Consider the following 16,634-nt stretch of genomic DNA (forward strand, 5'->3'; position numbering starts at 1 on the left):
CATCACTTTTAGGGATGATGGAAATGTCCATTATGTTGCTTGTGGTGACTATTTCACACATGGGCCCAAACTCATCAAATGTATGCTTTGTATACATGCAGTTCATTATGCATCAACCACACCTCAATAAAGTTGTAGAAAAAATCTTATTAAACAGAAAGAGAAAAGCTTCCTTTTGTCTGATGCTTTATTCTTCAAGAAAGTCTTTGGTTAAATGCAGCATAACCAGTCTTAGTGACCAAAAGAACTAGGCCATGTCTGTGTTCAACATATGGGAGTTGGTGGATTCTAAGGTTTCTCTATCTTTCTCTGGCTGTAGTTCCTCCTTATTACAAACTTTGTATGAGATTTATCTTCCTGAAAACTTCAATGTCTCCTTAATGTCTTTCAGGCACACTATGTGCCTAGCACTGTCTTGCCCCCAGTCCCTCCATAGTCACATTGCCCACACAGCAGACGCCAGAGGTGGCTCAGAGAGCCACTCAGAGTCCTCCGAGCACCGGAAATGGGCTTGTGTTTGGAGGAACACAGTGATTTCATTTTCATTAATTTAACTTTAAAAACTGATACTCTGATTCATTTTTTAAGTGTTTAGAATAACTTGGGTATGTGAATCTATGTTTTCAACTTTAAATTTTATGAAATATAAACAGCAAGTACTCACGATAAAATTTAGCATCTGATTTGAGATATGCTGTAAGTATGAAATGTACTCCAAATTTCAAAGACATAATACATAAAATAATGTAAACTAATAATCGTTTAACATTTTTTGGATGTTGAGATGATAGTATTTTGAAGATATAAGGTTAAAATATATTACTAAAAATAATTTCACCTGCTTCTTTTTACTTCTTTTAATATGGCTACTGGAAAATCCAGATAAAATCTTTCTATTTGACAGCCCCCTGTGGAGGAACCTGGCCTGCCACAGCTCTCTGCATGTTGTCCATCTAACCCCAGCTGGCTGATCTGTTCCAGCCATGCCTCCTGGCAATCATATCTCCCAGTTTGACCCAAATCTCGCCTTTTCCATAAGATTTGCTGATTGTGCTGCAGAGTGCAAAGGATGGCAAGCCATGGTAAAATTTAAAACAGGTGTGTGCTCTGCACAGATGCCCTGAGAGATACAGGCCCCTGCGCAGAGAATGGCTGAACTTCGGTGGTCCCTCACCACTGCAGGAAGGCACCTTTCTGACACAAGCCATGCAAGTGCATGCAATAACCCTGTTCTTGGCTATGGGGGCCTTGTCTATTTTCAACCAAGATGGATCAGTATGATCCAATATCGTGGTTTTGGGCTCTGGTTAGTTGACGGATATTGCTGTCAGGCATTTCATACATAAATTCTGTCTTTCCAGGTAATTAGCAAACTTCTAGGACAGAACTGATCATATCTTTAACTAATATGCATATGTAGAATCAAGAACATTGAACATGGGTGATAAATAAGCTTTAATAGATTAAAAATACTTCACGTATATAATCTGAGCAGATATTTTAAATTATAGTTATATTAACATAATCAGGAATCAGAGTTACAAATCACTTTCTAATTGCGTCTGAAAGAAGTGAAAAGCACAATTAGTAAAAGCCATCACAATTCAGGGAAAACCTGAGTGTCCATTATGTGAAAACCTGAGTGTCCATTATGGTAACTTTGAGTTACATAGTTACTCTCTCAAACAGGTATCACAGCTTCCTAAAAGGTCACCTGCTAGACAGCTTTCCCATATGCTCAAGTGATTAGTCAGGTACTTAAGACTCTTTAGCCTAAAATATACGATTTAAGTCAGCTATCCCTAAGGTTCCTACCAACTGCACAGTACAAAGCGTACTGTTAACTTGACCAAAGTCAGCCCGCAAAGCTAATTGGTGCAATTTGGCAAGGACACGGGAAGACTAGATAAGTCTCAACTTTGAGTGCTGGGCAAATCATTTCAATTTACCCTGTTGGCAAAGCAGTCAGCATCCCAAGCCAGTGCCTCTGCCTAGACATTCCAGAGTCGTCAACAACAACAACAACACTTACTAATATTTGCCCTTTGAGAAATATACTAGAACAAGGGATCACTCTTAAAAAGCAGAATTCCCTGTCACCATGGTATAGTAAAAGTTTCAGCCTTTTCTGAAAATCATCACAACAGAACAAGGAGGACAGGGAGGACGCGAAACAGAAACAACCTCAACTGCCAGCTGAATTTGGAGATCCCTGAAACTCTAATACACAGGATGTAAAGTTGGAGGTGAACGAAGAAAGGTTATGGTTTAGCAGAGCAGAGGAAGGTGTGCAGAGGAAATATCAGTAGGAAGGAAGATCACTCACTGTCCTTGAGAACCCCAAAATGGTGCAGGGATGGGAAGCACCAAGCACTGCAGAAGGCCAAGTGAAAAGGGAGATTTAGGCATAAAAGTTACTTAGAAAGAAGGAACGGGAGTTCAGCCCTAGGCCCTGGGGTCCACACAGTGCCTGGCCTTGTCAGGCAGTAACCAATCCTCTACCACGGTGGGCAAGAGCAGTGGTTTTTAGAGAACAGAAAAGATGCAGAGTCAAGGGCGTGAGGTACAGAGAACAGGGATGAAAACGACAAGCCTAAGGCAGAGGTGAGACCCAGGGTCACTTCTTCCTCCAAACTTGGCCTCAGAATGCTCACCACCCCACAGAGATCCAAGAAGATGGTTCTCTAGAGAAAAGACAAGCAGATGTAAACCATCCAATCACGCTGCAGTGAAGCTCATGGAGCAACTAGATTGCTGAAGAAGAGGAGGAACTTATGAGAGTTAAAATTAAACATTAAAAAATCCAATAAGACAGCTGGAAGGGAAACTGAGAAACTCTCTCAAAACAGTTATGAGAGAGAAAAACTTAAGAAAACTGAAGTTCAATTCAAAAAGTCCAACAACTACCAGACAGAGCTATCACAAAAGAGGAGAAAAAAAAGGGGAGAAATTATTAAGAAATAGTATACGAACATTTTTAGAACTAAAAGATATGTAAAACCGAATTAAAAGGTCCAGAGAGTACCCAGCTCAATGAATAAAAAATGGTCCACATGAAAATACATCATTGAGGAATTCAGACTCCTGGGTTAAGGAAGTAAGCCTATGGTTCTGGGGACGGGGTGGGTGGGAGCCTAAGTGTTTAAGGACCTGGGCGTGGAATAGTTCCATTCTTCTCAAGAACAATACCAGAAGGTACAAAATATAACAAAGGAAATGCTTGTAAAATTCTGGGTGAAAGTGATTTCTAACTTGTCAAATCCATAATGCTTGGAGCTTGGGACAGAGAAGGAGAAAAAAATAAAAAACAACATCCTAACTTTTGACTTGGGAAACCAAATTGATGGTAGCGCTATCCTTTGATGGTAGCGTTAATAGAGCAGAGTGGACTGAATACGCCCTCCTAAAGAAATCCTACACCTGTTTATAGAACATGAGATAGTGATTTCTCTGTGCATCAGTAAACGTTAGTTCTTACCCTTTATTTTAACTCTGTTTCCCTTCCTGAAAGTAAAATTCTCCTCTCTTATTTAGTTTAAGTTACTCTGGATTTACTGAGTTTAATAGTTACATTATTGGTCAAACTGAGTAAATTGCAAATTACATTGGGTTGCATTATTTTCTTATAAAATGCCAAGGCTCTACAAGTTTTGTTCATGGATGTATATGGTTTCCAAGCGTTTTCTGTTTATTCAGATACCACATCCCTAGGGCTACTGATTCATCCCCATACCCAAAGACCTAAGCAGAAATCAAAGGTAAGATATGATAGTAGATAATAAAACATCAAGAAAACCTACTCACGTCTTCCACTCAAACCAATGATCTAAGGGTCACTGGATGTTCAGGTGAACACCAGGCTTTGGTGTCTCACAGGTTCCAGCTGCCTGAGTAGTGCGCATCAGGAACTGTAACTGACTACCATCGAAGTTAAAGATCCTGGAGTTATGTGTTGAGTGAAAGGAATGTGAACCTTGAATCTTGTGAACCAAAAGGCAACTTTGCATTTCCAGTGCTTGTTTGGCCTTCAAGTTTGTTTGGTATGGTTTTTAAGAGGAAAAAGAAAGAGAAGACAGATGGCTGAGTAGTGTGGCCTACTTAATTCATGCCCATAGACTGTAGTCTTTATAAGACACTATAATTTAGCTTGAGGGTTGGAAGGAAACATGTAATATAAATGCATAATCATGACTCATATTTTGAGAGAGTGCTGGCAAAAGTCTGTGCAATCTATTAAGTTGAAGAGAGAATCTGGGTGGAATGATTTTATCCCCAACCTTGTGCAGAAAGTCATATAGGAAAGGTCTTTTAAAATAATAAGAACGGGCATCCTTTTGCCCTAATAAAATTTAGCTATTCTCAAAAGAATGGTTTTATTTTAAAATCAAAACTAATTTTGTTATTATGTGACACTTTTACAGTAATACTCTTGTGAACTAGCTTTTGCTTTGTTTACTTCTATGACTAAGATACCAAATTAGTACTACTGTTATAAGTGATCATCAAACCTAGTCAAACTCAGTTCTGTTCCATATGTACGAGAAATTCCTTAAAGGATGCATAGGGAAAATTCAACCAATGCTTAGGGAAATGGGAAAAGGCATAAAAGAATGACAAATGAGCCTGGAGAGGTCCTCGTGCTGCAGTGCCCATCAGAAATGGATCTGCGTCCCCCTTGGCACGCATCGTCTCTCCCTCTTGAGGGGTTTTAGCACAGGACACCAGGCACGACACCCCGGCACATCTGGAGTGTCAAACTCGGGGCTGCTATGGATGGGGCACATGGCAAATAGTTCCATGAGTTAAATAAAGGCTAACTGAAACCCCAACAGACCAAATGCCCAAAGACCTAGCACAAAAAGACATTTGTTAAAAAAGCAAGCTGCTCAACCTGTGTGTAACTGCAACATTCTTGAAGAAAAGACTTTTGCTTTCCTGCTACAGTAGAAAAATTCAGACCTCATTGATACATACACTTGGCTTCCTCTCGACATCCCAAATCAAGTCAAAGGATGGAAATTGCATTTCTAGCTTCTGGCACATGCCTTACAGTTTGCTTGCCAATAAGAGATACTAAAAAACCTCAAGATAAGGCTGTGGGATCACTTTTATGTATGCATATTGATTTCCTCTTTGCTTCATAACAAATGTACACATCATCGACTTATGCTCCTAATTACCACACTACGTAGGGATCAATACAAACTCAGCTTCAGGGTTAAAAATAAGTGCAATTTTTCACATTTCTTCTCTAGCCAATAACTTTTCTGAGTCTATTTTCTCTTCTCACTCAAAAACATATGCTGGAAGGCAAAACATTCTGTAGACCAAGAAGGTCATTGAAAATGTGCTAGTTAGTTAAAAATGTGGCATTCTCAAACTAAGAATAACAGGTAATTCCATTAGATGGCATCCTCAGAGGATCTTATATTTTACTGGTATATTCTAAAAACAGTACTACTTATCCTTCTGAACTCACAATCATGGACTTCCTGGGATGGCTTAATCCTGTAAAAGGGACACTCATTAACTTATTCATATTCATACTCATGGGCTTTCTCTCCTGCTTCCTGATGCCTAAAGCTAAACTTTCCACCAGAAGACTTCTTGGTTACAGCTGCCACCACTTCCTGGCTTCCTGAACATGATCAGCAAAGAGGGGGTGTCCAATCTTGCTCACAGTTAACAGATACCACAGTCACTGCCAAGTACTGTAGTGTATGGACCCCTCAACTTCAGAGCATCCAGGAAGGCGCCCAAGATGGCATCTACCCACCCAGGCTCATTCCTTTCCAATGACACTCTGAGTTTCTCGGAAGAAGCTTCCATTTACCATCAACAATTTGGACACAGGAAGGTAGAATCCCTGCAGGCCAGGGTATGGACTTGGTTCTAAATCAAGGCTTCAAACTCTGCAGGCTGACCGTCAAGACCATCACTGTTTGAGTCCAGTCAAGCCATACAGTTTTTTCTATTTGTTCCCAACAGGAACCCTAGACACCAAACTGTCTCCATTAAAGACAGAGTTTGAGCTCTAGGCTCAAAACCCAGACATGACTATGTGTAGCTTAGAAATGTGATGAACTCTTAGACCCTCCTCTTGAAAATAGAATAGTAACAGCAGAGGGTGCAACAAGATTAAATTACACAAAATATGTAAACTTCCTCAAGTGACAGCTTCAAAAGAAAGAAGTTCATTACAAATAGACATTATTACTTTCTGTTTCTCCAAAAAGGGGGAAACCAACATTAAACTGCAAAAGGCACATACAATTTTATGAAAGTTCTAGATAACAGATGTTTAGAGTTCTGGAATTTTAAAGTTTAACTTTCAAATTGAAAAAATCTTTAGAGCTGTAAAATTCCCTTCATCTACATTCATCTGTAGAACAATATATCATTATCCTATTATTTTATTCTTTTCATCTTACATAAAAGTAGGACACATGACTTTGTATTACACTACTTCGAAACTAAGAAAGGGGAAGAGTCCTAAGGGAATCATGAGCAGCAAAACAAAACCAAAAAACCTAGAGAACCAAGGAAGTTCAAAGGGAGGAATGTATATTCTTATCAAAAAAAGAGAGGGCAGTTGAACAGTTAGTTGGACCAGGTACCATAGACTGTGCAGACACAGCTTCACCTAATCTCATGACTGGAACTTGCATTTACTGGACTCTGAAATTCCCTATTGGTTTTACTTTACTTGGCTGCATCACAGAGAACCTTTAAGTGAATCCAGTGATCTAAGGAAAAGCCTTACAAAGTACTGCAATGCTATCCTTTAATTCCAATCCACCACCTTAGCATGTGTAGCACTTTATAGTATTCCACGTACATCATTTGACTTTCACAAAAATTTGTGAGGTACAAAGAAAATCTACATTTTTCAGAAGAAGGGCCAGAGAGGTTGGAAAGATGATACAGTTAATCAGAGATAGGGTTCACAAAAGAACTCAGGTCCTCTGACTCTAAGTTCAGGACTCTTCCTAAAACACATGGCTATTTTTTTTTTTTTTTTAAGAAAACCATCAAAGAACAGTTAATGCAGCCTATGCTATGTCATATTTTTCAGTAGGTGCTAAAAGAATCTTTGGAAACAAAAGCCGATCCTCTAAAACAAATTAAATGTTTTTTAAATATTATGCATTTTGTAAAAGAATTCTTTTATAGCCCTAGGGATTAAAGTAATCACTGATATTTTAATCATTTTAATGCCTGTTTTGCTAATAGCCTGCTAATAGCTAAAAAACTCCAAATTATCCAACAAGGTGATAGGGGTAATTGATGCTCATTCACTTGAATCACAAAGTCTTTCTGGTACATAAAAAAATCAAAGGCTTCCAACAGGGAGATAACCACATAGTATAACTTACTGTAAAGGTTAGGGCAGTGTCATACCTGAAATAGGCACTAAATGAAATAGTAATTCGCTTTTCAACAAATTCCTTAATTTACAGAGAGAGAGATACCCAGAATAGGTAGAAAGAGAGACATCTGGACCATAATCACACTTGACCAAGCCCTCTTATAAAGGTCAGGAATCGAAAAGGTGTCGTATGAAAAAGGAAGTGAGGCTATCTGGCACTGACTAATTCATCAGCTTCCTTCCATCCTTTTCCTCCCTCACGAGAAGCAGACACAGGGGCAGATGGTGTCTTTGTATTCCCAGTACCTGTCAGAGCACTAGACAGAAGCTCAGCATGTTCTTATCAAAATCAACTGCTTTGTTTCTTAGAAAGCTTGAGAGCAGGAACAACATTGCACTGTAATACTTCAAAATTATACAGAGAAGATCTCAATAGCTAGCTATCTGATGCCTGATTTCTGAAGATTGTATTTCTATGGGGGAGAACATCCAATGGCTGTCCACTATGGTAGCCACGGTGTAACCAGTCAAGCATGAGATGGTTACTGGTCTAACACAATGCTCATGCTTTACTGCCACCCTATGCATTCCTCTTACTGTGATGGTAATATCCCAGCATTCAAAATGAAAAAACACGGGGGCACTAAAGTGTAGATTATTAATTGGAGAGGGTGACAGCATTTTCTACACTACTTTGAGACATTTATTATTAAGCAGTAAGTTGTTGCTATAGTTTGAGAAAAATCACTTTTAAATAGCTAAAATATGAATAAGTCTTATGGCATTTTAGAAAGCCAGAAAGACAAAAAGGAGTACTTGAAAGTCAGATTACATCTGTCCTATCGTTTTAAAAGCCCTAGTGCTCAGCACAGTTCCTGGCACAAGCTAGTTAAGAGTGAGTGAGTGAATGAATGAATGAATGAGTGAATGAGTGAATGAGTGAATGCAAGGCAATCAACCTTCAATTCTATAATCCTATGTTCTTACTTTAGGGAGTGAGAGAACAATCTGAATGTTATATTGGAGGAACTGGCCAGAGGACTCAGAATAGTGATTGTACTTTAGGTTACCTTTGTTCTGTATTGTTTTCACATTTCACATCAAAATTCATTCCTGGAGGGTCCATAAGACAATACCAGACATAACTAATTTTTATTACCCATGCAAATAAGTTGGAACTCTAATACAAAAGCTCACTTGAGACACATGCACGCACATGTTCTCTGCAGCACTGTAACAACAAAGACATGGAATCCACCTAGATGTTCAACAGTGGTCTGGATAAAGAAAAAATACTACACAGCCACAAAAAAGAATTGAAACCATGTCTTTTGCTGCAACACGGGTGGAGCTGGAGGCCATTATCCTAAGCAAATTAACATGGGAACAGAAAACCAAATGCTGCCATGTTCTTGCTTACAAGCAGGAGTTAAACATTGAGTACACATGGACACAAAGAAAGGAACAATAGACACTGGGGCCTACTTGAGGGTGAAGGGTGAGAGAAGGGTGGGGATGGAAAAATTACCTGCTGGGAACTTTGCTGATTACCTGGGTGACAAAATCATCTGTACACCCAACTCCCAAGACACGTAATTTACCCACATAACACACCTGCACATGTACCCCTTGAACGTAAAAGCTGGAAAGAAAAAGAAGTCTGCTTTGTAATGAATAATAAATGGAATAAAGCATGGAAAAAAAATTTTTAAAAAGCAAGCTCATTTGAGTCCAGATTTCAGCCTACCATTTATTTTATATATGTATGTGTGTAGATATCATACAAAAATAAAAACTGTTAAACTGACAAAATTGAGTTTTCCTTCTATTTCCATATTCTCCTCTCTGCATACTTCAGGGGGTTGAATGATTAGGCAATAGACAGCAAAACAGGAGATGAGAACATAAAGTTTTAATTTTATAGAATGATGAGAGAATAATAATGTAGACTCATGATAACATGAGAAAATTTCCACTGTTTTGCATTATATAAAAAATGCTCTGGATAGTGTATCAACAAAGTATGAAAACATTCACACAAAACAGATGCACCGTAGCAAGGAATTTCATTTCCATATTTATTGGACATATTTACTAAATTCACTCACATCATATAACAACTCATGCATAATTCTGATGAGTTGTTACTTCCTTCATATCCGCCTTTTAGGCTGACTTGCTTTCCTTCAAATGACACTGATAGAATGTCAGTCACCTCTGAAGGCCAGAGGCTGGGCCATACCAGTGGCTGTCAATTATCCCTTGCAAAACAAGAAAGATCTTAATTAAGCATTTCTGGCCTGAGCAACTCTTCATCTTTGCCACAGAGACTGTCTGCTTGAGAAACACCGTGGTTCCCCTTTCAAACCTCATTTCCATTTGAAGAGTGCTATTCCCAAACTGCTTCTTGCCACTCATTCCCAATGTATATGAATTCACTCCAGGATCCAATCCCAGCATGAGATCAGTCAGTAAGTGTCCCTCAAGGGGGATTCTCCCTGCTCAGCGTTCCCTGCAAATCCACAAGGAAAACTAAAAATGGCTCTGACTTCCTTTCAAGCTGAGGGACAAGTTAGACTGTCACCTCCCTTAGGCTGGCAAATGGGACTTCAAAACACAGGTGGCTTTAGATTGAACATAAATACTTTTCTGGGAATTCAAAACGCAGGTGGCTTTGGATTCAACATATTAATAAACACTTTTCCTACTAAAGACTGCATTTAATCCAGCAGCTTCTGAGTCAAAACCAAACACCTTTTGACCTGAGGACAAGAGACACTGTCTATTAAATGACAGGCCACTCATGTTGCCCACAGGAGCAGCTGGGTTCCCATGTCAAATGATGTCCTCAGTGATATCCTGGTAGGAAAAAATGGGAGTTGATAAATGGCAAAAATGAACCGAAGCATTTTTCACAACATTTATGAGACTAAAATATCTCATAATTCCTTGATTTGGCCATTTTTGTAGTCTTCATAGTGTTTATGTTAAAAACTACTTTAAAAAATGTATATGTATATATACACACATACACACAGAAACACACACATACATATACATGTCCATTTAAATATTCCTCCTCCCTGACAAGCACTAAGAGCCAGTTTGAGAAAGACGGAGGTCATTTTCCATGCTGCAAGTCAAATGTATAGCTTTAGTTTCAGGCACATCCTGGTATATGTTACTATACAGTTAAAGGTACTAAAGGTTGTTTGGTTTAAAGGGTTTGTATTTTAAATTTTAAAATGAGTGAAGTGCTACCCATTTCCCCTTAGTCCCTCCTCTATAGTTTCTTAACAAATCTAATAATACAGAAGGCTAAACATGCTGATTGCAAGGGTGAAACTGAAAATGACATTTCATACTTACACTTGCGGTCTAAAGCAAAGGGCTGGTATTGCAAGGGTGGTGTCTGGTTATGAGAGGTTGTCTGACAATACCAAGTACTTTTATCAGGGCACCCAGACAGTTGCAGGCAGAAAACAAATCAAAACTAACAAAAATATGGATTTAAAAATTTACAAATTCAGATTCACAGAAAATTGGAAAACCGAATTGAAAGAGTTTTAAATGATACAGGCTAGGCTTAAAGCCTTCACGACTTGCAGTAATGTGGATGATGGGTATGCCAATTCTGGAACGTTGCTACTAGGCAAATAGCTAATTCTAATCCTTCTGGCTAAGGTTAAAAGACAGTTATTACAGATTAATTGGGAAAAAAAAAAACCCTGTATGTTTAGGGAATGACATTAATGAGACTCCTAGGAAGCAAGGGCAAAATCTTTAAATAAATATCTTGCCTAGTTCCAATAAGAGAATTTGCATTTAAAACAAATAATTAATTATGTAGAGACCAAGGCAGATAACTGACTCCTTAGAGGAAAAACATGTCCTTGGATAAAAAGATAACAGCTGCTGGAACTTTTAAATTGTAGTTTTTGTTTGTTTTAGCTGAAAAACAGTTCAATATTTTGTAGAAAATTCTATTCTCCTAAATTATATTTCAAAATACCAAATATAATGACAACTTTACCATTTTTATTAAACAGATCTCTTGAAAGCTTTAAAAATTTCTTACTAACAGTAGACTAAAACTAAAAATAGGCAAGAAATGTTATTTTTTAACCCAAAGGAAGCTCATGGTAACATTTTTGTCCAATTCTACAGTAATCGGCTGCTAGGACAGATAAAGGATACAAAGGCAGATAAAAGACTGATTCTTATCATAAGCATTAAAAATCTATATTTCTACTAAGGAAGACAGAAATCTTACTGTATGAAAAAATTTCTAACAAATGCTGGAAAATTTACAAGATTTTTACATATACAGTACTTTAGCTTTTAAGGTCTTAAGGGTTTGCCTTTTGCTATTTCCAAGATCCATTTTTAATGAATTAATTTTTTATTTTCTTTGGACTTATAGTAGTACATGTGACTCATGGGACTCTGAAAAAACAGATTCAACCAGGCAGAATCAAGCAAGGCAATAAGAAACATCTTCACATGGGACTGATACTCTACACAAAAATCTTAGTTTCTTAAATCCTTATTTTATAAACATACTGGGCAAACACAGGAAACAAGGTCACAGAAAGTGAGGCTGGAGGCAAATGGTAAGATAACTAATAGAGAAAGATTTTTTTTTCTCTAAATTCTAAAAATTTCTCTAAAAATTCTCAAAATTTTTGCAAGATTTTGCACATTAACCATAGAGGAAGACAGTGTAAGCAGCTTTTTTTCCTAAAAGGAGATCATGGTTTAGCTGATCTATCCAATACGGCAGCCACTAGCAACATGTGGCCAGTGAAATATAAATTAATTAAAAGGAAAAATTCGTTTCCTAAGTTGCACTATAGTTCATGTACGTAATAGCCACTTGTGGTTTGTGGCTACTGCTCTGAACAGTACAGACACAGATCATTGTAGAAGTGCAAATGGAGAGTGCTGGCTTAAAGGATGAAGAAAGGAGATAGAGAAAGGAGAGAGCATGACCTAGGTTAGTAAGTCCAGAAAGTAGACCCAACAAGCCTACTATCTTTGGATAATAAGAATTTCTTTTTTAATATGAAAGAAATTAAAATGAATATGCTAAAGTTTTATTTATTATTATTACTTGAGATGCAGTCTCACTCTGTCACCCATGCTGGAGTGCAGTGGCACGATCTCAGCACACTGCAGCCTTGACCTCCCAGGCTCAAGGGATCCCCTTCTGAGTAGCTGGGACTACAGGTGCACACCACTGCACCTGGCTAATTTTTGTATTTTTTGAAGAGATGGGGTTTTGCCATGTTGCCCAGGCTGGTCTGAAACTCCTGGGCTCAAGCAATCTGCCCACCTCGACCTCCCAAAGTGCTGGGATTACAGGTGTGAGCCATAGGGTCCAGCCTAAAGTTTTATTTTTTTAAATTAAATGTGTGGGGTAATTATGCTAAAAAGTTCTACGTGCTTTACATACATTATTTTATTTCATCTTCATTGAAATCGTAGGAGGTAGGCAATATAATCATCCCATCTTATAGAGAGTAAGTGAGACTTAGAGAGAGTGTGTGAATTGCCCCAGGCCACACAGCAAATTCCTGGATTCCAAGCATACTTAGTCTCTCACAAGCCAGAGCTCTTAAGGCTGCCTGTTGGAACTCCATTTGGGAATGAAGACAGAGGGAAGGTGCTCTAGATACTACCACCAGTCATGCATTACCACAAGTAGTGGGCCACAGCCTGAATGAATGGCTCCTTCTTAATTAGCATTATTTTTCCTTTTGGCCTAATATTTTATGTTGGGCATGATTATTTTCTATTAGCAATGGAAGAGTATTGCTTTCTAACCCCATTCTTATCCCAGCCCTCCAGCTATCTGCCTCTGAACCTTCCAGGTCTAGCCATTCCTTTTCATCTTTCTCCTGACAGTTTATGACAACACCCTGAACCAGTACAACATCTCTCAAGCTCCACTTGAGAATGGAGTATTCACCACACAGAGTACATGCGCTGTTCCAACATTCTTTCATACCTACAAGTATTGGTTTATTAAATATTTTTTAAATAATCAATGGCTTCATGTTATGGGAGGAAATTCTAACTGAACGGTTATTTAATGTGTTCAAGGCTGAGCTGTGATGCAGAACTATTTCCTCTTAGATATAAGTCTGACTGGTCCAGGGGAACCAGGCAGGTGCTCTTCCTGTTAGTTCAGAATAGCTCAGCTTTTATGTAGTCAATGTCCCAATAAATTGCTAAGAAAATTACTTTTTATCATTTATTACATATTTTAAAGCTCCTTTTCAATTCCTTGAATGAGAGACATCGCAACAACATTGTACCAAGATGCACCTGACTGCATTTTCTGAGGACCTTGCAGGGGCAGTGAGGACAGCCACCTGCTACAGAGGCGAAGGAGGAGTGAGCATTACTTGGGCCTGGCACGCCTTACCTTCGGGGGGAGCCGTCGTCGTGGGGCTGGATGATGACCACCTTCACAGTCACAGAAGTGCGGAGCAGGTCGATCATCTGCTCGTGCGTCAGAGTGGCCACGGCGACTTTGCAGATCTCCACGAGGCGGCTCCCTTGGCGAAGGCCAGCCTTCCAGGCAAAGCCAAAAGGTTCCACATCTGCGACAATTCCTTCAAAATTCACATGGAAGCCAAGCTGGCCCAGCCCATTCCTCCTCAGGGTCATTTCCACAGTCTCGCAGCCTCTCGTCACTATCTAAAGGGGAAGGAGACTGTTAGAGATGCCCTTCCTGCCCAAGCTGTCATGGGGCTCTACCAAAGGTGCACGTATGGGCCTCCATGCCAGCCCTCTCCCTTGGGCCCTCACAGCCTGTCTCTCTCTGCCTTTTCCTTAAAGTGTCCAAGTGACAAGACGAGGACATATTTAAGTTCAGAGCTGATCACAATTAACATCAGCATCAAGTGCAAAGAAAATAATAGAAGCACAACAATGGTTTCACTCTTCATTCTAAGTCATATATGTTCTTGATACAGGTGTCCTGCTTTCTTAGATGTCACTGACCCAGAGCTTGGGAGCTTCAGATGGACTGAGAGAATTCCCCTTTTTCTTTTATTGTGTCATCAAGTGACTTGGCTTTTAAGCATATAAATTCCATTGTTCTAGATGGATTTTTGTAATGTAAAACGTAAAGATTTTGGAGACCATTACAAGTTTCAGTCAGCAAGCCCTAAAAATCATTAGACAAGTTAAAGAAAAACACCCCAAAACACTCGAAAGCTAACGCTTAAGAGCCCACTCTGAGGTTCAGGAAGGGCAAATGCAGAAAGTCAGAGCTTTAAGAAAACTCTAAATGTTCTCTGCGCACCAGCCCTGGGGACATACTGTGGAGTGTTCTGTCCCCGAGGGTCCTTGTCTTGTGCTTGCCCGAGTGGTGAGGACCATTCAGATCCTCGGTGGGGGCAGGCCAGCCAGACTCCTTGGCCATCTGTTCACAAGACAAGTGTGCAGGATGGTGCTCTGGCAGGCAGCAGAGAGACCCTCTGTGCCTATGGGCTGCCTCTCCTCCACTGGGCCTGTCTCTCCTGGGGCTGAGGACAGCCCCAAGCACTGGAAGCCCCAGTGTATGTACCTTATTCAAGAGTGAGAGAGAGTCAACAGCAGTCCCACAAAAAGGAACATGAAAGAAGAATGGTGGTTTGCATCCCACTTGGTACATTAAAGCACCACTAATGCAGTCTTCAAAAGCACTCACTGAGCATAGTTTACATGCAATGAAAGAAAAACATGGGCTCATTAAATATCATCTGATGACTATGACATCACCTATCTGTGGGAATTTCAAGTTGGGAGGTATCATACTCCTATCCCCAAAAGCCCAGAGGCAATGTATGAAGTTTCAGTTTAAGGAACGCTCTATTTCTATGAAACATGCTCTGAATACACAGATACCTATTTAATAAGACCTATGACAGTAAGTACAGCTGCGGGACTGGGGCTGGTTCATGTATCACCACTATGTCTGATGTTTCCATGGTAACCACAAGTGCACACAATGCCAATCAGCTTTTCCCAGACAGCCATGACAGTTCACGACTCAGCAAAATGTGGAAAGGGGATTGCTGGTTTTAGTTAGTGGCGACGTTTTAGAATATTGACGTTTCTAAAGTCATGAACTGAAGTAACTTAAAACTTGAAGAAGTAGTTCTGTAATACGCACAACACAAATACATTTTGTTCTCTTTCAACTTTGTTCTAAGCAATCCTATCAAAAGACGCGTAACATGTACCCAGCCTTCTTTCAACTATCAATGCGATTATCAGGTGAAACTTATCATCCATGTATCAGGCTGAAGAGTTATTGGCTGAGCCTTTCCAGAGTCCTCCAGCTCTGGCTCTTCTGCTCATTTTCTCCAGTCACCTGCCATCTCCCCTACTTTGTCTTTTTGCTATTTCTTTATCCCCTCTGTTTATTGCTTCCTCACATCCCCAAAGTCTGAAGGAAAGTGTTCTCCATGTATTTGGACTTCCTCCATGGACCCAATTATCACATGAAAACTGTAGTCTCCTAGCCAGGACTGGCTATGTAATTTGTGGGGCCCCATGAAAAGTCAAAATGCAAGGCTCCTTATGAAAAAATTATGAAGAATTTCAAGATGGCAATGGCAGAGTATTCAGTCAAGCACGAACTCTTCTGAGAGCGGGTCCCTGAGCAACTGCACGGGGTGCACATCTGGGAAGTGAACCCTGACTGGCCTTCTAGGAACAAACTCTCATTTCTCTCCTGTACTGTTACCTGCAAGACGGACACCTTTAGTTCCACCTTCCACCACCTGAGAATGGACACTGAGTTAACCACCTGCCAAACGGGCAGGCATTTCCAACATCTCCACGATGACTGCATTCTTCTCTTTCTTCCCATTTCTGTTACTACCACCCTGTACCAACCCTTACGATCTAATCCCTTCAACAGTCTTTGGTTTGGCTTGTTTCCAACAGCTCATGTTGCACATCATCCTAGACACAGAATATAATTCTTAAAATAGATTTGTAATATTGTGCATCTTGGTCACACTGACAATACACTTTTCTAGCAAAATAGGATGGGGTCCATGGAATAGCAAATGTATAAGAGCCCCTGTGTAAATATCCAGGGAAAGTACATTTTCGTGGTTGGTGAAGTGGTATTTGTGTTGTATTTTCAGAAGCACAGATTATAATGATTTGGTGGATATGCTGAAAAGAAGTATTTGTAATTAGCAAAAGCACAATGCATCCAGAGACTCATCAGTATAACTCAAGTCAATTCTCTAGGCAT

At 39.6% G+C, this 16,634-nt stretch overlaps 1 protein-coding gene across 1 annotated transcript in view; it reads right to left on the minus strand.

Moving 5' to 3' along the window:
- The window catches only part of SIPA1L2 (signal-induced proliferation-associated 1 like 2), a 231,342-nt gene that overhangs the window by 48,886 nt on the left and 165,822 nt on the right, over positions 1-16,634 (minus strand). The window contains exon 9 of the mRNA XM_011935710.1: positions 13,800-14,074. Coding sequence (XP_011791100.1) covers positions 13,800-14,074 — 275 coding nt within the window. The remainder of the gene's footprint in view (positions 1-13,799; positions 14,075-16,634) is intronic.

The sequence above is a fragment of the Colobus angolensis genome, unplaced genomic scaffold, assembly GCF_000951035.1.
Source record: "Colobus angolensis palliatus isolate OR3802 unplaced genomic scaffold, Cang.pa_1.0 Scaffold148, whole genome shotgun sequence".
Lineage (NCBI taxonomy): Eukaryota > Metazoa > Chordata > Mammalia > Primates > Cercopithecidae > Colobus > Colobus angolensis.